Here is a 26,568-nt window from a genome sequence, read left to right on the forward strand (position 1 = left end):
GCACCATTTATATACACAAAGCTGTTTAGCCGACTTGCACGTAACAGGATAAAAAAGGAGCAGTAAAAAGGAATTGCAATGAATTAACTCAGATATTCAGGCGAATTAATACTTGGGTATCAAGTTAATTAGTCAGAGCCAATAAGCCAAAATTTGAATTTTTGTGAGTCTTGCCCTCTCTTTGTGGTTTAGTGAAATACAACATCCCAAAATCTAATCTTCAGAGCTGCAAAGTTCATCAGCCATAAAAGCCCTATATATTCGTTTTATTGGGATTTTGCAGTCCAATCCATCTGGGAGACACAAACGGAGGATAGTGTGTATGGTTACTACAAACGGGAATGAGCTTTAAATTCAGCAACAAGGATCCCCGTCATGTAGTCGACTGTCCAACTTAATACCTGCAGAAGACGATTCAAGCTGATTCATGATGGCAGTCATGTGAGGTCATCCAGGAGGAAAACATACTTCTCTTAAGTTTGCAAAAACCAACAGGATGATGCTGCAGTTTTCTGGAAGGTTACTATGTTTATGGATGAGTCTAAAATAGATTTATTCTAAGCACATTTTCTGAAAATGCTCTCTTACCACCAAAATAATGGTATTATTAAACGTCACATACAGCGAAACACTCGAGGCGACTGGTGGAACTGTAAAATCCGAGTGACTCACAATACGCTAGAGGACAAATGAAGAATGACACCAAGAACGGGTGCTGCTGCGTGACAACAGTCCAGCAAGTTCCACATGTTCCAGAAAACCACCCCAGAATGGATCAGGAGGGAGGAACAGCTGAGTCAGTTTTCAAGTCAATAGACGTGTGGAAAGACCTGAAGCAGGGTTTTGAGGCAGAATTTCGTCTAAAACATAAGGCAGACAGGTTCTTATACGTTAAACTGCCAGTGCAAATATAAATTTGAAGACTTTTCCAGTGAAAATAAGTCATTAGAAAAGTTTGATAACCACATTTTGTTGGTGCAACTGTGTTAGAAAATCAGATATTAATGAATCCTTCAGATATTTTCCAATGACCGCTTTCTACTTGATGGTATCTGTAACATGCACCGGACTTGATTGCATGGCAAATACTCAGAATAATGCATTTCATCAAAAATCGCACATTAAGCATGTTTCCACTATAGTTTCTACCCTTAAACATTAAACCAAAACTCCCTTGTTTCTTTATCATGAACTAATATTCCTGTTTCTCTGAGAAATTCATGGCATTAGTCCCCTAATTGACTACAGTTTCACTGTACATGGTTAAGGCAGTCATTACAGCGCAGAAACCCAAAAGGAGTGTCCAACTCCAACATCTGGAAGCAGGTGATGCACTTAAAGGACGAGGGGGGAGAAAAGCACAACATAGCAAACTAGGCTTTCACTAGATAAGTACCCGTAAGATAAGTACCCGTAAAATACCTGCTCAGGACCCCTTAGAAACTGTTCTTGGTTCTGGTCTCCTGCAATCCGAAATGGACATGCAATTGTAAAATGCAAGAGACATCATCATTCGTTGTTGTATATAAAACTAGCAATTAGGTTAAACTACTGAAACTCCTATCATACCAAAGCCAACAAGTTTAACTGATAACTGGGTCCAAATCTTTATCAATATTAGATGGTGCCATCTGCTCCTGCAGTTTAAGTATTGGGACATAAATTACGAAGTTTCTAAGTTTGCAAGCCCAACTCTTAAAAGCTCCACACACACATTTGACAGTTTACTTTCCAAAACAAGAGCTCCCCGTATCAGAGCTGACACAGACCTACAACATACAGGCAAGCAGCTGTTAGTGAAGTGACTCTCCTCCCGGGTCTCCCAGCTCATATGTGGGCCTGGGAACATCCATTAGCATTATTACCTGACTTCTCCATATTTGCCAGCTAGGCACCTAACAAGGACTGCGATAGTCAACTGGGTGGGTGAAATTCATCGAGCAGGTGGGGGGGGGGGGGGGAGAGAGACATAGACAGTGTGGGGCATCTGTGAGAAATTTAACAAAAATGACTGAGGAGGAGAAAAGCAAACAAGGTCAGGTCACTGAAACACCTTTACCTTCCGCTTGGATGTGGAAATTTTGGACTCCATAGAAACAATACTGAGCAAAAACATGTGATTTAGCTTCAGAGACACAATGTAATACACCCCTAAAGAGGCAACGACATCGGAACACATTTATAATTCATCAGGTTTTCTCAGATGAAACTATGAAAGGAAATCAGAATGATTTATAACACAAGAAGAACAAATCATGTCACAACAGCAAACATACCCCCCCTTGCAGGATATAAAGATGAACAAAAGCACTAAATCTGCGATCCAACTCTACCTCCTTTCAATTCAATTCAACTTATTTTTATATAGTGCCTTTCACAACAGAGTGATCCCAAAGTGCTTCTTGACAACTTCCTTTATATCAGATTTTACTATTTAATTGGATCTTCACAATCATTGTGAAAACGTTAAACAAACTAAAAGCACTTTAAAAGGGGATTCTTGCCCGTATCAAGCACAGAGGCTAACAGTAATAGGTCCGTAACTGTACATCTTTTTGAGACAGTTACTATCAGGCAAAAATACATTTTAAAGCCCCATTATAGAAATGAATGATCTGATGATCTGATATCTTGGGTGACAGCTGTTTCAGTGGCTGGCACAGGAGGAAGAGAAAGATACCTGAAAGAAGCCTTTGGGGACATCCGGAATGAGCCTCCGCACATCCCACGTTCCTGCACCGCTGTGATCACTGCTGTGAAACATGCTTTACCTACTATTACGTATTTATTAATCTATGTCCATTTATGTAAATGCAGTGCATTGGATACCAACAATCATTATACAGCAGGAGAGAAAAATAATACAAGACTGACTGCAGTGGTACGACGTAGATGTGCTGCTAGCCTGCTAACATTTCATGGTGTCATGGCAAACGATGATGAGATCCCAGTGACATCAGAGGTCAACTACACCTCAGATCTGGGACCGTTGTTTGTAGAGCCTGGTCCCATACCAGCATGTAGGCTACAGTCTGAGAGAGAGCCCTTCACGTGGCATCGGCAGCATGCAGAGCTGAAGGTCGCAGTGCTCCCAGCTCACTGGAGAGGCTCAGCCGTAGACCAGCGTGCTGGAGAAGCCATCACCTCGGCGCCCACCAGGGGGCGCTCTTTTCCATACTAACGGAGGAACCCAGGTCGACCGTGTCAGCTGACAACGGTCACCAAGAAGTAATTATAAATAAATAAGAAAGAAAACTAAAGCAGATGACCAGTCATGCAAAGGCTAGCCTCAACTGTCCCTGAAAAGTACCTTTTATTCATTTATCCATCCGTCCATCCTGACCAGAAGAGAGACTCAGTGAGCCAGGAGCACAGGGCTGAAGGCAGGGGACACCCAAGTGTGCAACCAGTCCATCATAGAAAAATATTTCCAATCTGCTATTTCAGGCCCCTTACTTGCTTCATGCTCCCCTCCCTCAGTCTCCTGGATGCTTCCACATGAGGTGACATCAAGAACCTTCCAGTGAATAAAGAGAACCTGAGATCCACCAATCCCCAATATATATGATGGCGAACATCAAGGTCACGCGGGTTTGAGCCCTAACGGACCGTAAGACCTGCCGCACGATACAGCAAACCTTACAGGCAAACCAACAGCTGCTTCAGTGCTACGCAAATGATCTGTCTGTAATTCAGCTTCTTTGCAAACGTTTAATGTCATCTGCTGTCTATTGAGCCCCAGTGATAGGTTGCAAAACACCACATCTTCATATGTATCGCTTTTGATGATAAATTTATAAAGTATAATCCATCATAATCCTTTTGCATACAAACTGTTATCATAGATCCATTACAGATAGAATGCATTTCTCATTCCCTTCAACACTGGGATTTCTGTTCATTCCAGGATCAGTATTAGGTAGCTGCGGAGATACCAGGTGCTGCGGGCATCTCCATCCCAGTTAACAGCTCGTCAGTCGTGCCGTGGGACGAGCCTGGGGGAAGGCTGACTCAGCGTTCAGCAGAAGATAACACCGTGGTGAGGCTGCTTTGAACCTGGTCACAGCATCGGGAATGAGCCCAGCAATAACGAATCAGCGGCGCCCCCTTTGGTCGGCCGGTAGAAGGACGGCTAAAAGGCTGGAAAATCTCCAGTGTAAGAGGCTTTGAGACCCTCGGCAGATGGGAGTGATGCACACTGTCAGTGACTGGCTGCTTTAAGCCAATGGGGACGCATAGTAAAGCATTCAGTGATTAACAGTGAACAAAAATCCCACCCGTAAGAGGCTTTAAAACCCTCACATCGACATGGCCAGCTTCTTCAAAACGTACTACGGATGCTCTGCAGAATGCTCCAGACATTGAAATACATTTCAAAAGCAAAAACCTTTATACTGGCTTGAAGGATGGAGTAAATAACTGATCAATGCTGCACCCACCGTATGATGACTCAAACCGATGGGGCAGTCTACTCAAAAATGGCTGGTCTTCCATCACATCAATAACAACACAGAACACAAAAGGACCAGAAGCATAATTAAGTGAATTAAATGTCCAGAGAATAGCAGAATTTTAATACAATACTTAAAACTAAGAAGTTATTGTCATATTGCCATAGAACTGAAATCCGGTAAAGATACTGGATTTGATGTCAACGTCAACTGGCCACGCCCCTTATAATGAGCAGAAGAGAGCAGCAGCAGGGTGTGGGAGCAGAAAGGGGCCGAGGGGCTTCTGCACACGGGATTTTAATGGGCCGGAGGGGGCTCCCCTGGATGTCCTAAGGAAAGGCATCACGCTATTCCTGCACATCATCAGAAGGGATCGTTTGTTAGGGTGACTGAGCAAAAAAAGACTTCTCTCTCTCTCTCTCTCTCTCACACACACACACACACACACACACATAGATTTGTAATTATATCTTTGTGGGGACTCTCTATTCATTTCTATGAGGAAAACTCTAATCCCACCAACGACAACCTTAACCCCAACCCAGCCCTCACCTTAACCACAAGTAACCAAACAAAGTACGACATACAGATTTGGTATTTTTAGTTTTTTTGACTACAGTCACACACTGTTATAAAACTGAATGCCCCCTTGTGGGGACTGAAAAAATGGTCAAAATAAGAGGTTTTTATGACATTGTGGGGACCTCAAATCCCCACAGGGTAATATATACATGACGCACACACACACACACACACACACACACACACACACACCGTAGCCCGTCCGGAGGCTCTATGAGGACTCCCTTTCCCGCTGCTGTTGACCGTGCCCCCAGTGGACACCCATTCTCCCGCCATCTGCTGACACCCCGGCTTCAATGGGAGCACAGCACACTCCCCCAGGAATGACCACCCATCACACCACCCCCCGAATCTAAACCACGCTCCCCCAGCACAGGGGGGCGACTCCGTGACGGAAAAGCAGACCCCCAGGCCTCTCTTAATGAGCCTCCTGTCAAACTGGATCATCAACAGTTAAAGAAGACTGACCATATAAATAAAGAAACAGTGCAAGTCAAAGGAAGCAGACCGTAACTTTTTAAGCCAACATGATGCGTCCCTGAGACCTTGACCGGGACAATCAGATGGAAGTTGGCTGGGCAGCCAGATGGATGAATAATGCCCTGTGCCCCCCCCCCCCCCCTTCACGGCAAACAGCTGGACAACACTAGAGCCCAAGTCTGACACAATGACTCCTTTTCCTTATTTAACTCTCTCCATACGGGCCCTCGTGACATTGCTATTTTCAGGCACCTCTCAGCACGAAAAACTGCCAAGTCTGCACCAAATTGGACAGAAATGTGGAGTGACACGCCGTACTTCACTTTCAGTCTCAGTTCTGTCGCGGGAATCATGTCGGCTGTAACACCCAGGATCCACGGAGCTCAGTCCTTCAGAATCACACAGATAGAGATGAGGGAAAAGGGCGTTTCTCAGCCCTCCCTCCAGAGTGAAGCACACGTCCTTCTTTGTGTCTCCTTGCCACACAGCTGTGGAAATTTTGGGTCATAGCGCCCCCTTTTGGTGGGGTCACATTCTACCCCAAGATAGCTGAGTGTCCACTGGCTGACTGGATGGCCTGCTCAGAGACAAAGTCCAACGCTGGGCCCAGGTGTGTCAGGACTAACCAAAGTCGCTTTCCCTCAACCCCCCACCCCCCACACCATGGCCCCAACCTACTCATCCCCCGCAGCGCTTTTTAATCGCCGCTCCGACTCCTCAACCCGGACGATGTGGCAGAAGAGGACAGTGCAAGTCGCGAACAGGGAACGAGGACAGCCATAGTACCGGCAGCACGTACGGGTACAGCAATATAAATAGCAGCAAATACGTCCGTTTCTGCTAAGATGCAGAGCGCCTCACCGGCGGGGGGGGGGGTTAGAGGGATGAACAGCTGCCGGTTTTGTGAGTGTCAAGCACAGGACCCCCCCCTCCCCCCCCCTCAACCCCACATGCATGCATGAGCCGTAAGCTCCCCCTGTGTGACACACAGCACACAGTGTCACAACTGCATGTTCAGTGCATAACACACACACACACACACACACACAGACACACACACACACACACAGACACACACATACACACACACACACACATAGACACATGCACACACACACGGCAGTGGAAGAAGGGTCTCAACAAAGCCGGTATAGAGTGCATGTTTCACCTACACCATTACCGGTGCCTTTCAGTGTCCAACGACACGGATGACGGGTGACGAACCTGGAAGGACATCAGCTTCCTGGATACTGCCGGAGGGCCGTGTGTGTGGGGGGGCGGGGGGGGCAGCCTCACCCATCCTGACACAAACACAACTGAGCGAACAGGTAAGGTGATGAAGTAGTTAATGAACGCGCGCTGAATCACCACCCCCACCCGCAGATCCCATTAGGCACGCCGAGCACGTTTTCTGAGCGTTACCCCATCTAATGTGTGGGACAAAATAAACGTTATTCTCCCATCATCATTAGGGGAGCCAGTCTAGCGGAGACAATAAGGAATAACAAAGAGGCAGAGCTGAGCGGCCTCACTTCCTCACTTCCGCGCGTTCTGCTGCTTTACATTCATTAGCTGAAACACAGCGTAAGCTCAGGGCTTTTGTGACGTCCCCCCGTCTCCGAGCACAATGACGCTGGGGGGGGACAGCAGGACGCGGAGGGGAACCGGCTGGTGTTTCGAACCACCCCCCCCCCCATTTTAGGGCCAGATTCTATTGTTATGCAGCGATGAATTTGCGTAGGGAGATAAATGTGGGCGCTGGTTATCCCCAAGCCTGACAGAGCCAGACCAGGACACACCCCAGCCCAAATCAGCCATTCCAAACAATGAGGACCCCCCCCCCGGCTGTATGCATGGCCAATAGGCACCAGCTGCTTACAACACCCCCCCCACCACCACCCCCACATCCAATCCTCATATGGGCTTTGATTCATTGCTTACAGCACAGCGGGGGGTAGGAGGGGGGGGGTCTTTGGTGAGTCACGGTGAGCTCGCTCCACCCAAGCCGCTTTGCCAGAGCTGAACGTGAGAAGTGGCGCTACACGGGGGGGGTGGCGTGCTGAGAAACTCTCCATCCAATCACCACGAGGGGCCTGCAGCCTGTACACACCCGTAGACCAGACACTCGAAGTCTCCCCAGGGCCACAGTACAGAGGGAAATAATCTCCTCTTACACAAAGAAGAGTGTGGTCAGTGTGGTGGACGAGCAGCCTCTGATCCCACTGAAAAGATCCTCAGCAGCAGTCGAGAAGGGAAGCAAGGGGACCAGGAGGTGTTGGGCTCAAATCCTAATTTCACACAGCAGAAAAGCAGTCAGGCGAAACCGTTATGCAAATATTCGGCTGCGTAAATGAGTATAAGTGTCGTCTGTGCCAGTCACTTAGAGTAAAGGCAAAGCAAATAAACAATGAAATATTCATCAGCTTCAAGCCTCTGCCTTTTCATTTGGCGCACAGACGGTAGTCTGCGGTTTCGGTGGAGAATCCCTTTCATGGTGTGAGTTTCAAACGCCGCGCTGAGTCCACTCTCTGTCTGCGACCGAACTTCCTCCTAACTGCCTCCCTCAAGAGAACATCAGAGACCCAAGACTGACACGACGACTGCTACACGCAGCCCATTGGGAAGGTCAGAATTTGCATCGGCCCCACGCCCAATCACGATCAAGGTTCACCAAACACTAGAAGAATGTCATTGATTAATAATATTTATGGACAAATAAGGTAAGCCATCCAGTCACACAAGATGACACAGAGGCATACAGATGCATGAATGCAAACTATTCCATTCACCCCTGCTTCCCTAATATCTGATTCCCAACTCGTACATTACTCTAGGAAAAATATATTAGCTTCAGAATAAGACTTGATTAATCAAACTAATCTCATTTTAAGCTACTCACCTAGCTCATGGGAGTTTTAGTAACATAAAAATGTTCTGAGGGCAGAAAGAAAAATGATTCAGAGAAATCACTAATCAGATTGTAGAGGAGGCGGGTCCAAGTGACTGGGGGAGGTGGGACTAACCAATCAGATGTCCTGCTTCCTCTACAATCTGATTGGTTATATCTTTGAATTAATCATTTTTTTTGTACTCCCCTCAGAACATTTTTGTGCAAGTAAAATTCCCACAAGCAATCCACTATACAAGAACCGCTTTAGCTCTTTTCCAGAATCAGAACACAAAAACAAAAGATCAGTAAAAAGTCTCTTTGCACGCGACGATGAGGACGATGAGGACGATGAGCAGCGGCTCCAAACACAACTCCCCCCCTCCTCCCACATGCTCCTGCAGGAAACATCACCTTTTCTTCCATCTGTGTTGACAAAGACCTGCATCTCCATTAGGAAGGAGAAGCCACATGGGGGGCAGGAAGGTGGAGTGTGCAGAGTCACGATGGGACAGAGGAGGAGTGGAAGGAGAGGTATGATGAAAGGAGGCGCTGAGGAGGAGCGGGCCGGCAGACATGCTGCCGTTTCAGGGAGGGGGAAAGTCTTTGTCACACCTCCTTGAAACCCTCGTCACACCTCCTGGTCTGGCTCCATTGAACAAGCTGTTTGTCCACAGCCATTCACGTCTCCTGGGGTTCACGCAAACCCCTTATGATGACTTCATTCGTCTAATTAGCACTTAAACGAGGTAGCAGCTAGCGCGGATGATAAGGACACACGCTAATCTCGAATTCAAGTGCTGCAAGGGTCCTACTGGTGTAGTGTGAAGGGGGAGTATGATCTGAAAGTGCTCCAGTAAACCCAGAGCTGTGGAATCACACCAGCGAGACTTCAGGAAGAAGGCAAGCCCTTCAACAGCAGCAGGAGCGACACTTAGTCCCACACAAGAAGCCCGTCCTGTGTGACAGTGGCCTGCCCCATAAACGCAGCCCTATTCACCCCCTGAACTGGCTCGGTGGTTGACATTCACACACATTTATCCCCTCCAGTAACGAGACACTCACTCCCCGGCTTGGTGGCCGTGGCCGTTTCTGGGTTTTTGTTTCTGCGCTGTGGGGATGGGCAGAGCCCATCTGCTAGGCCCAGGGGTGCAGGAAGCAGTCGACCACAGTGAAGGCCAGTGCTGGAGAAGCAGCCCGGTTTGCTCTACTCGGGGGGGGGGGGGCTGGCAACGCTGCTCCGGTGTTGGTTGTGGTGGGGGGGGGGGCAGCCCGCTCTCAAGAGGAAGCAGCCAGGGGCACTAACTCTCTGCACACCAGTGATTGAAGCGATACAGCTAACAAACGAAAGCCCAGGGACTGCGGCCACAGCAGCCGAACGCAGACCGACTACCACTGAACACCGAGACACAGGAACAGCACAGAAACCCCGGAATGCATGATTACACGTCAGGAAACCATCCGGCACATTCCGGAGGTAATCAGCCACCTGGCTGCGCGGCGGCCTCAGTCATGCCTCCCCAAACATGGGCTCCCGCCACACCTGCTGGCTTCACGTCTCACCACTTCCTCCTGGGGGGGTCTCTTTCCCGGGCCCCTCACACCTCGTTAAGCGGTCCATCACGCGGACGACTCGTTTACATCCACAGACCCAGGCCGCCCGTTCCCTGCGCTGCCATCCGCCGTCTCCCGGGAAACGATCTCCAGGTGGCGCTTGTCGCCGGCCTGCTGTAGGGACGCGACCCCGGGGCCGAGAGCTTAACTCCACAGCCAGGCCCTGAGGAGGGAGCGGGGAGGAACGGGAGTGATGAATCGCAGAGAGGCTGGTGATCACGGAGAGGCTGGTGATCACGGAGAAGCTGGTGATCACGGAGAGGCTGGTGATCACGGAGAAGCTGGTGATCACGGAGAGGCTGGTGATCACGGAGAAGCTGGTGATCACGGAGAGGCTGGTGATCACGGAGAGGAAGGCCCCGGCAACAGTGTCACGGGAATCAAACGCTCTTTATTCGAAAGTCAACAGGGCAACACAACACACACATGCACATGAGGAGCCTCAGACGAGACAGGTGACGGACAGCTGATCTGTCTCTCTCTTCTTAGAAGCACCATCCTGATTCCAGTGACCAATGACAACATGCCGTCCGTTCTCCAGTAGCCAATGAGCATCAACACTGACTGGAAGCAACTGGAATTCCACATTTTGTAAAACCCAGGGATGGCTTCAAGTTATGGTCTGTGCCTGGTGCTAAGCAAGCAATGAAGTACAGAGGGAATACAGCAGTAACTGGAAACCAGTTTCAGAGTCACCCAGTGGCTACCACTGCATGGAAACCCACAGTGTGGCTTTACATATAAAATAAGTGGTACAATATAGTACAACAGCTGCTAGTAATTTGTTTTCTCTCACAAAATCCTGATAGATCATTATCGTTTTCCTGTCACTGGACAGGCTCCTCTTCATCCACTGTTCGGTTTTGGTCATTCACACTAGGCTTGGGCAGTATGACTGTATCACTGAACACGCCGGTACTTTAAAATCCCAAAGGTATTATTTTTAATACCGACAAAAAAAGCTATCTGAATCATGGAACTGATTTATCACAACAGCCAACAGAAGAATTATTTGAAAGCAGAAAATAAATAATTTGCTTGCAGTGACCACTTGCAAACAGAACTAATATTTAATTTATTTCACAGCGATCCTTCCCAAGTTCTTATGCATTCACGATAATGTTAGTAGATTAGGTAACACTTCACCCAACGGGGCACAAATACTTAGTAATAACTAATTTACTACTGAAGTACAAATTATGAACAAGTTATAGCTACTTCAGAAAAGATGTCACAATTCATTAATGATGAACAAATACGACATCAGTATTTCACTTGTGTTGTTAATTATTTGTTCCTTCATTAGTTCCTTCAGTAGTTAACAAAGGTTTACAAAAATAGCAGATAAAGTAACAAATATAGTAACTGCTTGAGATAAAAGATGCATCATGATTCATTAATGATGAGATCAGTATGTAACTACGATTTAGTTTGTGGTTTAATACATAAGTAACAGTATGATACTACAGTCAAATTAGGACGAATTGTAAAGCACAAATTTTTAGTTTGTTATTAAAAAATATCAGCATTTCAATATTAAATCATCTTTAAAATTATATTTGTAGATAAAGGTGATGTAATTGCCTCATTTTTGCCAAAGCAAGAAACAAATTTCTTTTATTAAATAAGTGAATTAACTAAGATACCAATTTCTACTGAGAAAAAGTTAGGACACCCTCACATCCATTACTGCAGGGGTCTCCAACTCCGGTCCTGGAGAGCTACTATCCAGTAGGTTTTCTGTCCCACTTGGCTTCTGATGAGCCACACCTGCTCCTGGTATTTACCTGAGAACAGGTGTGGCTCATCAGAAGCCGGGTAGGATAGAAAACCTACTGGACGGTAGCTCTCCAGGACCGGAGTTGGAGACCCCTGCATTACTGTTTACAAAGCCTAATTAGATTCAAATGCACCACATCAGGTGAAAATGATTAGAACATTGTTACAGAGCTTTTTGGGAGGGTGCTGACTTTCTTTAAATCACAGACATTTAGTCTGGCCCTCTTGATTGTTGAGGCCTTCAGAAAGTAGCTTATAGATGTATATGAGTCTGGGAAGGATATAAAAAGATCTCAAGAGAGGTTGGAATCGGCCATTCCACCGTCCGGAAAATAATTTACAAGTGGAGAACATTGAAAATAACTGCCAGCACGGCCAGGTCAGGCCGCCCTAGCAAGTTTAGCCCCAGAACCGACCGCAAGATGCTGAAAGAAATCTCCAAAAATTCTAAAATGTCATCACTGACAATCAGCAATGTGTCAAGCCAGGGTTTTTTACTGAAACACAATAGCGTGCCGTGCCCAACGATCAGCCAATCACATAAACTTTGTTCACAACAGGACTAAGTATTTCAATGAAGTGGAACAGAGAATCATAGTAAAATATGAAGAATTCTGAAGTACAATAATGACGAAAAGCAACGCCGTGGCTGTTTGGTTCGGGCACTGTTTGAGATCCGTGACCCTGAAATCTAACCTACTCCAGAGCAGGTTATGCATGTAGTTACCAGGGTGAGGTATCCTGCTAAGAAATAAACCAGTGTTGTGATATCGGAAAGTCAGAGTTACTTAGCCTCAAAGTTATCTGGCTAAGCAAGAAATCTGGCTTTGTGATATAGGCCCACATTCATTTGTTGCAGTCAAACTGGAGTCAGGCTGAGTTACGCAATAAGGTTGTGAGGATCGATTCCAAAATACAGATTCTTTTTTTATTATTATTGAATGTTTCATCTTGATTTTTATCAGTTGTTTGATCTCATTATAGTGCGGAAACAGGGGGGAGAAAGGGGAAGATGTTCAAGTGCCCCGACACCAGCGACTAGGGAAATGTAATCAATGGTCTGCTGGCAGGTGCCATTCATGTCAGAGACATACAACGATGTTCAGTTAGGAGTTATATATAGCACTGATGACAGCACAAGGGTGAAAAATTTAAATAAATTTGATAAAATTAACAATTATACTAACTACAGAAATTACGCTTATTGTTATGAAACAATAATAATATTTGGGTGGCCAATGGGGTGGCTATACCTCAGGTTAGAGTGGCGCTGGACACCCCCAGCCAATATTTAGCTCGGCCCCGGTGAACAAGGCACTGGATCTTGCCCAGAAACCATGAAACCGCTGCTTTATTGACAGTGGGCAAAATTCACTTAGCCACTAGAAGAGCTGGGCTAGATGAATCCCAAAACCGTGACGCGGGTCGGCGTTGTCTGGATCTGCCCAAAAATCTGAGGCAGAATATGCGATCTCACCGGGAAGGGTCAATGCTAAATTTGGCGCAGTACCTTAGCAGTCTGCAGCTAAAAGGTCCCCCCGGTCCACCAAGTGCTTAGGAGTTACAGGCTGTGTGAGGCAAGGACCGCAGCAGCTGTCTTTGCTCCAGTGAGCGATGCCAGCATCGAGAGGGGCATCGCATGCACTGAGTTTGTCAACATAACCTTCTAGCAGTTAAGGAGATATGGAAAGTAAATGGATGGATCACAAAAGACACGCAGAATCAGAAATACTGAAAACTGGCAAAGTTGTTGTATCTGTCACTGTGGATTTTTGCATGCATCATGGGTACAGAAATACTACATACACTGATACCCATCCAGTAGGTACGCTCCTCCAGTATGGTGGCCTGATATCCATCCAGTTGGTATGCTCTACCAGTGTGGTGGCCTGATATCCATCCAGTTGATACGCTTCTCCAGTATGGTGGCCTGATATCCATCCAGTTGGTACGCTCCTCCAGTATGGTGGCCTGATATCCATCCAGTTGGTATGCTTCTCCAGTATGGTGGCCTGATATCCATCCAGTTGGTATGCTTCTCCAGTGTGGTGGCCTGATATCCATCCAGTTGGTATGCTTCTCCAGTATGGTGGCCTGATATCCATCCAGTTGATACACTTCTCCAGTAAGGTGGCCTGATATCCATCCAGTTGATATGCTTCTCCAGTATGGTGGCCTGATATCCATCCAGTTGGTATGCTCTACCAGTGTGGCAGCCTCAGCTTCCTTTGCCTATTTATTGTCTATGTACATAGTCAGGGGTTCACATAACTGGTACGCAAGTACGCATCCACCCTATAAAGCAATACGCACGGTGAGTTCCAGGCACAGAAGCGCAAATGTGTATCTATTTTATGTGCATTCACTGTGCATTTTAACCTTTATGTAGCTAATTTGTACTTCTTTTGCGGTATAAAGGTTAAAATAATCATTTCTTGTCATAACAACGCAAATGAACATAAAATAATTCCGCATTTGCGCTGCAATCACAAGAAACTGCCATGAGTGACACTTTATACGGCAAATGCGTACTTGTGTACCAGTTAAGTGCAGCCCTGTATACCATATATTATAATTAAGTCTACTTGATATTACTTTAACTTGGTATTACTCAACTTCTAGTCAGCACAGAAATATATTTTACGTGTGTGATTAGACGATCTTGTGAAAATACTATAAATATTAAATATTTTACAATATTGCAGTTATAAATATGCAGTTAGCTCTGCGGTTGCCGTTTGCTAGCTGGTTGTATAAACATTTCACATTAACCGGAAGACATTGTTTAATATTTCTTCTTAGTTCTTATATTTCCTTTTCATATTATATGGTACCATGACAAAAATTAGGCTACATCCCTGATGGCTCACAAATACCCTACAAGCTAAAAAGTTAAATGGGTTAAACTCCAAAGTTAAATGAGAAAATCTGGGGGTGATGAAAAAAAGATCAATGTGATGTCTTGGCCTAATTTACCTGCCTTTCTGAGGCATCGGCTTTTGTGTAATTATGCCTCAGTGCTTCAGAATTTAACTGGACGTTTTCCTCATTTACGCAAGTTAACTTAGTTCAAGTATGCACTGGAATTTAGCTGATTTGTTTAAATCAAGGGTTAGAGTTCAAAAGCGACGGACAAGTGAAGCAGAAAGCAAAGTCGAGGATCCGACTAGGCGCGAGTGCCTGCTGCAAACTAAACAAGTAACTCTGCACCGTCATAAGTATCTTGAGGTTTCCATGTAAAGAGAGTGTAAATTTAAGGGTTGTTCGGTTGCATCTTCCGTGTGTCTGAACATGCGATACACTCAACAGAAGCAAAGCAGCAATATTGCCTTTCTGTGACAGCCACAAACTGTACACTGTAAATTGTACAAAAGTCAGTTTATAATGCTGATCACTCTGCTGCTATATTTTGTCGTATGATACCACCTTACAACCACCCCTCCACATCCTACTGCCCCCACCCTGTAGGTTTTCACATTTTGTTCAGTCACACCTTAAAATTCATGAAGTAATGCATAAAGGGGTTTTTATACCTTCATAATAAATTAATCTATTTTCCAGCCCTTAAGCTCATGCGGTCTCACATGGAGCCCTGGGCCTATCCCAGCATCCCCAGCGCGGGCCAGGAGAGAACTGGAAGGGATAAAAGTCACGGCAAACCCTCGCTCACACATTCACATCCATCCACCCGTATATGCCCTGAGATTCCAGGGACTCCGGTTTCCTCCAATAAGAACAGAGGGGAACACACAGGGGAACACACAGGGGAACACACAGGGAACAAGCAAACCTCACACACACACGCACACACACACACACAGGGAACAAGCAAACCTCACACACGCACACACACACACACACAGGGAACAAGCAAACCACACACACACACACACAGGGAACACACAGGGAACACACAGGGGAACACACAGGGAAAAAGCAAACCTCACACGCACACACACACACACACAGGGAACAAGCAAACCTCACACACACACACACACACACACACACACACAGGGAACAAGCAAACCTCACACACACACACACACACAGGGAACAACCAAACCACACACACACACACACACACAGGGAACACACAGGGAACACACAGGGGAACACACAGGGAAAAAGCAAACCTCACACGCACACACACACACACACACACAGGGAACAAGCAAACCTCACACACACACACACACACACACACACAGGGAACAAGCAAACCTCACACACACACACACACACACACACACACACAGGGAACAACCAAACCACACACACGCGCACACACACAGGGAACAAGCAAACCTCACACACACACTTCTGGGAGGGAAAATCACAACCTTCTGAAGTTCAGAAGAACCTTCAAGTTCAGAAGTCATCCAGAACATGAACAAGGGGCAAAAATGTTTTCAGTCACTAAATCATCACACTGTTGGTACATGATGCTCAAACATAGATCTCACATAGAATAAACTGGTTTCTCCTTCAGCATTTGTCTCAGTTTGACCGCACTGATGTCGCACCTCCCAGTACTTCCTGCTGATAAATACCCCCAGGAAGGGGTACATCCCCCATGCTTGAGTGCACGCCGTTACCTTGGCGATTAGCTGTGTTTGCTTTGTTCCAAACATAGATCTTTGTATAGAGCTTGAAATCAGTTACACCACAAAGCCGCCTTCCTAAAGGAGTCACGAGTCCATGTGGTACTGCAGAGTCTGCTCATCTCGAGATAGAGATTCTCGCATCGGTTAATCAGCTCTGTCAGTGTTGTAACTGCCCTACTGGTTACCGTATGAACATTCTCAGTAGGATGCTCATTTTGGACAGATGCATGTCAAGTGTCTGGGCCAGTTTCTTACAGCAGACTGACTTGTATTCGTTTACAAGCTTTAGTAATATTTCAATACTGCAGTCCGGCTTTTTATTCTTTTCAACATTTTAACTTTTCTAGATTCTTGATCTTTTACTCATCGTTATATTTTATAAGACACTTTTGATCCAAAGCAACATAACAGAGGACAGGCTCAGTCACTGTCCCTGGAGCGACTTGCTCAAGGGACCAATGGTGACATCACTCTGCCGGCCACAGGATTTCAACTGGTGACCTTCCAGTGCTTTTTGTTTTAATTTCTTATCTACCCATCAGTTGTCCGGTTGTTTATCCTTGTCAAGGTCATGTGGGACCTAGAACCCATCCCAAGCAGCACTAAGCACCAGGCAGGGTTACACGACCCTGACCAGGGCAAGCGGCGAAAGTATGGATGGATGAAAAACAATCCCTTTCCATATTTTATACTTGACTCGAACATAGCAAAACAAGATATAATCAATGGGGATGCACACTTTCCCAAGGCATGGTAAACTAGACGATGTTTGGACATCTATTTTCAAGGAATAATTCTGAAAGATCATTTGTCCGATGTTGAGCAGGTCATCCTTTGTACATAAATTATTTCTTACCTCATCAAGCTGATACAACGTGGCCCCCTGGGATAGATAAAGGACGTCTTATCTTGTTTTTAAAGGTTATTATTATTATTATTATTAATAATTATTATTATTATCTTATACCCATAAGTGCATGATCTGGCACAAAACACCTTTGGTACATTTAAGGGTTTATCCCCTGAAAAATTACATAAATGTCTATATAAATGGCAATTAGTACACATGCAAAGATGATGAAACAGAGAGGTGACACTAAGAAAAGCTTCACGTTAGATGACTTCTTTCTGAAGGCAAAAGCAGTTTAACACCCTTCCATGTTTTCTCCCATGGTGACCAGTAAACGCTCATCAGTGCTTGATCAACACCCGTCTAATCTTCTGTGTGTGCAGACAGGAGAGGTGAGGGGAGTCAGGGGGCTGACCACTGCGTACACTGCACGGGGACGCGCACAGCCCGCCGGGAGCCTCACCGCTGTGCTCCGCGGAAACTTCCCCGCACCGAATAGCTGTTCAGCAACGGCTCTGCTGCAGTGGCGCGAGCTTTGCGTGTGGCAGTAAGAGCACAGCACCCCGCAGAACCCGGCGCAGGCTGGCGGCACGCAGCCCAGACACACTGCAGTCCGCACGGCAGCTGCTCCTCACTGCAGCCCAGCCGGACAGGTGAAGCCAGGGTCGGCCATCTTGGCCAGCGATTACACAACCACCCCCCCAGCCGTATGGGAAGCCAGTGCCTCATTGGGCTTAAACAGGAGAAGGGGAAAAAGTGAGAAATATACTAAATGTATAAAATTCACCATAGTCATTTGTGGGTTAGAAGAACAAAAGATTATCATGTAAAAGGCTTTACCAACTATAAGGTGCTGCTGCTGCGTTACACGAGACCCACACTGTGCCTGAGGGAGCAGGTCTTACAGTCGCTTTCCAAATGGGCATCCATTTAAACTAGACACAAAGGACTCAACAGTGACCAAATTCACGGCTGCTCCGCACACAAATCACCGGTTTCCAAATGCTGCCCACTCTCAGGTCTCAGCCAATCGAAACGCCGCCTGGGAGCACATGACCGCCGCCGAGGTGCGGCCGTTTCATTCGTAGGCCACAGACACTATTCAGTACTAGGAGCCAGTTACTTTCTAAACAAAAACAGTGGCAGTAAAAGGAAAAAGCTGAGGCCTTGTTGCCTCAGATGAAGTTAAACTCTGGGTACGGCTCAGGGAGCAGGAAACCAGGAGGTGCGGCACAAAGCAATGTTACAGTCAAAAAGTGTCAATATAGACAGCAAAAAAAAAACCCAAACGGTCAGAATCGGAAGGCGTCTTGTGAATCATGCTCTCCTTCCCATAATACACTAGCGACTGAATCTTCCAGCTTCTACACGTCTTAGTTGTATAGGACGTGTAAATCCAGGTCGACACTAAATGTTTGCAACGTCTCCAGGAAGTCACTGTGGCAACGGTACAAATGTGATCTTAGTCTGTGTGATCAGCTGTCACCTCCCCCTCCTCCTCTTACCCTTTCCCATATTTGAATCACCCCCCCCCCACCCCCAGCCCCCATTGCTAGTCACCTAGGAGACGCTTTGCACCTAGGGGCAGTGGGACCAACCTCTGCCTTCTCATATCCCATCAGGATTCCAAGTAAGTGATGCGAAAAATGTATGAGCACCTTAAAAGAAAGTGTAAAGGAGGTTTCAGTATAATGAGAGAAAAAAGTACCTTTTAAAGGAGTAAGCTCTAAAAAAATTACAGTCCCACTTTTCTGTGAAAGTCCATGACGATACTGTCTCTCATTCCATCGCTCTTGGGAAAGATGAGTGCCCTACCGTAACTGCGAACAGCTGCATGTATAAAGATCTGACTGTACAGGATTATACGGTACGCATGAAAGGCTTGGCTTTAAAATGTGCAACAAAAAATGCAGGTAAATTGTGTGTTTTTAAAAATGACCCTCAGGGACCTGTAAATTAATTTCCTTCCTCAGTGAATCAAATCTTTCTGGGACAGATTTGTTCGCATTTCATTAGGGGAGGATTGTTTAAAATTTCCCCCTAAAGCCTCAGAAGAAAATATTTAGTAGATCACAGATAAAACATACTTAATCCTAATTAATCAAGTCTCTGACTGCAAAATCACTAATGTGATTGTTACATGTGTACTACGCACTTGCACTCTTTATAGAATGTACCAATCAGTCAGTCTGAGAGATTAATGATATTTTAAATGTGAGCAATTATAACCTTAGATTGACAGGATTTATTTTTGGAGAGAAATCCCACAAAGATTAAATGAGCTTAATCTTCCTGCTCACAATGAGATCTCGTTTGCATGCTTAGTATAATATATCACTAAAGTAAAATACAGCTGACATATACCCACAGCCACACAACCATAATACTGGCTGTATTTGCATCACACTTATTCCTGATGAGGTGAAATGCTTTAATTAAATACGGGTCCATATCTCATTTCTGATGATAATATTTCAGGCCACAGATTAACGCATTTTTGCGCATTGGGATCAGTTTCGGCTAAAGGTTCATCTTTTTCTGGCCGGGTCTCTGCAACTTGACCGCTCCTTAAACGAATCTCCTTAAAATGATCCAGGCACTCTGGGATATCTGGGATGGCGACACCTGTTCAAAAAGAAATCCACAACAGAGGCTTCTCTAGTGCCATTTCATTCCGACTAGGAGACATTTCATGAGAAATGGGAGACAACCAAAATCCATCTTAGCATTGGTTCCGGTAGCAGGGCGGCCGTCTCAAAAAGCACATTATTAGGCAGCTCCGCGACCGCTCCCCCCGGAACCTGACTTTCTGAGCACGCTAGGTGACGGTTCCACCAGGCCCAGCCGGCGTAGCACCCCCATCAGCCTCGGCAGGGGGGGTAGTGATGCGCGCCACCTATCAGATGCTAACCTGAGCTGATGCCGATTTCCCCCGGAACTTCAGCTGCGTTCTGCGCCGCGCACTGCAGCATCTCCGCGTGCGGTCCCGCTCGGGACGACCCAGCCGGTGGCTCGCTCTGAATAATGCATCGCCCGAGGACCAAATTAGACCGTGAGCCCGCTTTAGGGATCAGGCCTTCAGGTTCATTATCAGCCGGCGAAGCTCACTCCCACCCGGGTGGGAACTCACACGAGGACAGTCAGGGTCAGCAGAAACACGAACCTCTAACTCAGTCCCAGGGGTCAGGGAAGTGCACCTGAAATGAATATAAACAAATGCAAAGTATAAAATGGTAACCCATGGGATATGATGCTGCTAAGCTAACATGCTAAAGGCTTTTTTTATAGAAGAGGAGCTGTCCTATAGCTCTGTGCTCCTCATCAGAACGCTGCCCCCAAACCACACACGCGGTATGACAAACTGTCATTACACAAGCATCAGACCCAAAGCTGTTTAGCACATGACCCTATCCCATAATTCCACAGGAAGCATTAAAAACAGAATATGAATGATATGACTATAGCACCATGAGCTCATACAGTGTGCAGTGAAACATAGTGGCGAGGCAGTATTGGGCAATCCCATAGTATGTGTACTGTAGAGAGCAAAGATACGGCCCCACAGCATTCTGGGAAGGAAATGACCATACAACCTGTTTGCGTAATCCTGCCATAAGGGTGAAGGAACTGAAAACAGGCATGGCACAGGCATGGCACAGGCATGACCCAGGCATGGCACAGATCCAGTCACCACAGTCCACTTTCCTTCACAAAGTCCATTCCTAAGAGACACACTGGGGGGCGCCACATCACTGGCCAGCAATCCAAAGAGCCCAAAAAAAAAAACACACAGCCAGGAAAGCAGTGACATGAATCTAACTGCACTGCGCAGTGACAGTGACAGCAGAGAGGGACACCATACTGGCTTAGAAGATCAGGCCGTCCAGGGAAGCAAACTTCCTGAAAGTGAAGACAACGCGACCACCGATGCAGAGGGGCGGGGTCTCCTGCAGGTAGGCGGAGTCCGTGCTGAGTGAGGCGTGGCTTGCATCTGGGAGATAAATGCATCTGGGAGATACACCCGGCCGTTTTAATAATCAACCTTCCCGAGGAAAGCAGAGGCGCGTAATCCCCACTCCAAAATCACTGAGAGCCAATCATGTCACAAAGAAGAACAAACAGCGTGATTATTTGTGTCGAAAGCCCTCGCTTCAGTTTCATTATGACTAAAAAGACAATGAGGGTTCGTTCTCTGTTTGGCTGTGCTGCATTTGCTACATGATGATCATGATGATAATCATCGCCGTAATCATTATTATGATCATGACACAGGCCAACACCACAGGCTGTGGGTTCCTCGATCTTACAAATCATGGATCAGTGCAGACGGTTGGAACGTGGAGCCAGGTGAAAAAGCGCTTAACAGCATGGAAAGGAGATCCTACAGGGAATGGCCGGCAGTTAGTGGCAACAAAATACAGCATAGGAAAAAAAAAATGACCTAGTTCTACTTTTCATCTAAAGGCCTAAAACCCTGGTGGACATTTTCTGGCGGAATATCAGCATTAAAAAAAAATTCAATGTGCATGTCTGTGACTGTGGATTGTGAGCTGCTGTTCCCTATTGATGTTGACGTTGATCAAACAGACCAATCACCAGTCAGCACCTGAAAGGGGTGTGGCCAAAATAAACCCAGTCATTGCTCCAGACTGCATCGGTTGCAGACTGGCTCTCTCTGCTTCCATGACGTCATCCTCCCAGACAGGAGAACGTTGTTCCCGCTGCTGCTGCTGTGCCCGGCCGCACAGGACCTCATCCTGATGATGCCCTACAGGCTATTTCAACAACACTAACCACAGGGGGGTGCTGGGCCACTCATCCAGCCACATAATTCCCTGTGTACAACTACCCAGCTTTGTGTCGTTTATGCAGATTCGGGCGCATCTCTGGAAAACACGTTTGCCTCAAAGGAGCACAAGAAAGGCAGAATTAATGCGAAAAGCACAAGTGAGCGCCGCCCCAAGGGGGACACATCAAGGCACTGTCAAAATGGTGGAGGATCATTCACAGCTAAAAGCAAAAACAAAGAAAGCGGTCAAGACCTGCACCACCCATATAATCAAAATGTACAGATAAAAAAAAAAAAACACCTGATTGTAATGGATTCAGATCAGCCCCTGCCCTCTCGTTCAGAGCAGTGCGAACAAAGCGACACTGCGAATGAAAGGAATCTCATTAAATCTGTTCACCTTAGTGCTGCTGCTGCTTGCATCCAATGACTTCCGCGTTTTCTCATTCACCAAAATGCCTCAGCGCACATTTAGCGATTGCCAGTTCTGTAAGCAACCCCAGAAACCTGAAACCAGCTGTGATTATTCATGCAAACTGCATAAACGGATGATAAATGAACAGCCCTCCACAGATCACAAAAAGGATGCAATACAGCACAGCACTTATTGTTAAGCAGTTTTTCTGCAGTCATATTTTCTCTTACCACTGTTGTTATGTGTAGTGATAGCATTAGTAAGATCCTACCAACACAAACACTTGATAACTGCATAACATTCCATAACTGGGGGTTAAACCTGCCCTGGCCAGTCTTGACATCCACACCGATTGTGAACATATGTACATATTCCTCCAAAAAAAACCCTCTCATTCGTGCAAAATACTCCTGTCTCCCAAGCCGACCAATGAGGACACTATCATCCAAGCTGATTCGTAATGCTCTGGCATCAATACAACCAGATATTATGTTAAGGACCTTAATCACTAATGATACGGCAGGGTACAGTGGGGGAACTGAACCAACAACCTTGAGGTTAACAGCCCCTGTCCTTAAACGCCTCACCACACCCCTTTCCCTACAACCTATCTACAGATACCACAGGATTCCCCCCCAATTCTTTAACAGCATTTTGGGGTTGCTTAGGTACCTATTAAAAGCATCTTAGTTAGATTGAAAATATATTGGGCTGAATAAAACTAAAGAATCAATAAAATATTGATTGTTTCTTTGTGAAAATGTAAGAAAATCATCGTCAAAATTTGTCTTATATTGGGTTACTTACAGATTCCTGGAATGGGAATTCAGCAGATTGAATCCCACTGGGAAATTGGGATTTTACTCGATAATTTTCGATACCATTCATGGGACCATCATAACAGCACGGCACAATGTCACAAGAGTACATAACAGCTCTCATATTATGAGGTCTGTGGAATACCCCAGAATGTCTTCCTCTAGAGCTTTCTCTCCTCATCTCTCGTTCTGTCAATCTTGTCTGCTCAGTGACTGAATATTATGAGAAAATACATGCTGCTGAATACCTCCATTACAAATAAATTAAGAAAAAATATAAATCACAACATTTAAACACACTACCCAGAAACAGCCCCCGGTAAGTAAGGTATAACCAAGACCACGCTCGCCTGACGGCGCGCAATTATTATGCCATTAGAAAATGAAATTGGGCACTGCGTGAGTGAACACTCTTACTTGTATTTGTAAAAAATGTTGAGGGTGCTCCTTAAATGTATAAGTAGGCTATATCATATGAAAATAATGAGATGTAGTCAAACACAGCAGGGCTGAGCCGAACCGAGCCGGAGGCGCACCGGCGCTCTGCTGCCGTACTGCCCTTCAGAGGAGTCACTGCATGCGCACAGCCAGCAGAATGAATCTTAATAGAGGCACTTTGGGATGCCTGTTGAATAGCAATAAGCCCACGAGCCTGTCCCTATGCGCCGCCTGGGATCTAGTTTCCTTGTAAATGTAAACTAACTATCCCTTTTCCTGAAAAATAATGTGTTTTCAGGACTCGGATTGTGACAGACCATCAAGGGACGAACCTGAGCAATAAACCGCGCACAGCGGCGCGCCTGTCGACGGCGGTAAATGAGCTCGCTTTCAGTTGGAATCACTGCAATTATTAATTGTTACGAACAATACAGTGGGCACTTTCTGATGGGAAAATCCGACAAGGTCAAACCTTTCAGGGACAGAAAATGTCCTGCAAGTATGCATACATATGTTTAATTGCCCGTGGAAAGACTGAATAGGGAAAAAAAACTAAAACCATCGCATGTATAAATGTAGACCTCTGTGCAGGTACACGTTACATTATTTCTCTCATGTGACCAGTCAATACGATCGGATCAGATGTTTATCTGATTTATGCAAGACAACTTGAACATGCTTCAGCAGCCGAGAAGTGCCCGGTCCTTATTTATTCATACATTTGACGAGAACTAACTGTTTTCGGCAGCCGGTGCAAGTTACACAGGCTACTAAATTCGTAATTATCTCTTCCTTGTTTGGGGATTTCACCGTGTACAAGGCTGTAAATTTAAATTCCCCATCAACTGTGCAGCTAATTTGTTTTGTGGCTTTAAAAGGCTCCCGGGTCTTAAGCCACAAATACTTACAAATCATTCCCCTCGACAAAAATGTTCATGCACCCTTTGTAAAAGGCCCCATGTAAGTATAAAAACTAAACGAATAAAATATCACAACAATGAAATACAGCGCGGCCAACTGTCCCCGTAATTATCAATGAACGATCCTGTGTTGTCGACGCAAGTTGAATTTTTGGGGGATTCGGGTCGGCGCATAACCAACAAACAATTCCACCGTTTTTAACTAGGAGATATTTGTTGCAGCAAATGCATACAGAAGCTGCTTGGTAAGTACGTGCACAGCGACTGACCTGGATCGTGCAGGTATATTCCGTATCGTCCAGAAGCCTCACGGTACAATTGCATTCTCTTTCCAGGTTCCTGATGCTGCCGCTCATCAGACGACTCAACATCTTCTCACACGATTGCTGGGTCTGCGTCTGGGACCAGAACAATAAGCCGAGCGCACACCATAGAAAGTAATGTCACATTGATCAGCTTCTTCGGCCACCGGGCTGAAGGGGGACTGAGGCGCAAGGTTTGAGCATCGCTACCAGGTGGATGCGGACATGCTGCTTCCTAGGTGACTGTGCTGTATCACAAGCCTGTCATGCCCCCATCCCAAGGCTGGCCACTGTATCGTAGCTGCATGGCACCTTTCACCATTCATCGCTTGTTACTTAAAAAAAGTGGGCGGGGATAGGGGCGCACGATGACGTAGGCGAAACCCGAGAAGGCTGGGCTTCTCAAAAAGACATTTTAACCAACAACACGGAATTTAGCATATTTCCCCCTTTTGGGCTCATTTGCGCCTATAGGAGTGGGGATTGGCCGTAGATGTTTTGGAGCCCTTCTCCGTCATCCCGATTTCATGAAAGATGTTTGAGACAACGAACCGAAATTGCGGTATTGTGTCATAAGTGCATGTTTTCCCCATTCTTCAAATCGGTGATTATTTTACAGGTTATGTTAATGTATTTTTTATGTCCTTTAGGATAATACATTTTTACATCGCGTTAAGCTTGTATGAAGCGTGTTTTGATACGGACGCCGGAACGTTTTCTGCGGCTCAAACGCGGCCGCGTGTCGCAGAGGAGGCGCAGTGCTGCGCCGCGGACTTCAGACGTTCATTCGATGACACTGAACGACACTTAACAGTTTCTCTGTTTGCGTAAAAACTGCATATAACGAAATGGGCGTATAACACCACTCCAAAATAAAATTACAGTTTAATGGAGAATTTTATGGCATTTCAGAATTTTTTTTTTTGCATTTGTGCATTTTTATTAGACTTTGATATATACTTTCGTATACTCTCACACATCCCTTCTAAATGCTTGTTTTTTTTTCCCCCCCAAACGCTTATCCTGGGTCAGGGTCACCTGCAGCATAACTCGGTCAGCACAGGTACATCCTTGACAGGATGCCAGTCCCACGTCCCACACACAGGGATGCACCACTCACTCCTTATTTTTAAAACAGTTAAATCATGAATAAATATCAAATTAGGGTTATACCCATTTTGCACTAGAACTGCTTACGCAGTGGTTTTCCTTGATACTAACAGCACAGAAAAATAAATAGTAAAATAAATAGTACTCCTTAACATGAAGGAGGCGGCAGAGTAGCCAGTGCTACTGGCTGATCAGAAATATGTTCATTGCATCTCCTTACAACGGGATCGAGCGCCCCCTGTGGCCTTCGTGCTGTAAATGCATCTACCTGGTTTCTCTTCAGTATAGCTGACGTAAGATAAACGATAAAGGGAAGCCAGCGTTTATCCTGCTTGGGCCTGGATGGCGAAGATCGATTTTTGGGTTGTCGGATTTAAGGTAGCCTCGGCTAGGGTACCTTCAATCCGACAAGTTATCTAGGTAACCAACAAATATCGCTTCGTGATAAAGGATCCCAGAGCTCTATACAAGCAGGACGAGTAACATTTAACGCGGAGTTCCTACTACTACAAATATATTACAGAAC

General features: G+C 45.9%; 1 protein-coding gene across 4 annotated transcripts in view; it reads right to left on the bottom strand.

The window, feature by feature from the left end:
* frmd5a (FERM domain containing 5a) overlaps nt 1-25,254 on the bottom strand; it is a 93,008-nt gene extending 67,754 nt beyond the window's left edge. For all 4 annotated transcript variants that reach the window (XM_023811138.2, XM_023811136.2, XM_023811137.2 and 1 more), the window contains exon 1: nt 24,900-25,254. In XM_023811138.2, the coding sequence (XP_023666906.1) occupies nt 24,900-25,001 (102 nt within the window). In that variant the 5' untranslated portion in view covers nt 25,002-25,254. The remainder of the gene's footprint in view (nt 1-24,899) is intronic.
* Between the last annotated feature and the right edge of the window lie 1,314 nt (nt 25,255-26,568).

Source organism: Paramormyrops kingsleyae, chromosome 13 (genome assembly GCF_048594095.1).
Source record: "Paramormyrops kingsleyae isolate MSU_618 chromosome 13, PKINGS_0.4, whole genome shotgun sequence".
NCBI classification, from domain to species: domain Eukaryota; kingdom Metazoa; phylum Chordata; class Actinopteri; order Osteoglossiformes; family Mormyridae; genus Paramormyrops; species Paramormyrops kingsleyae.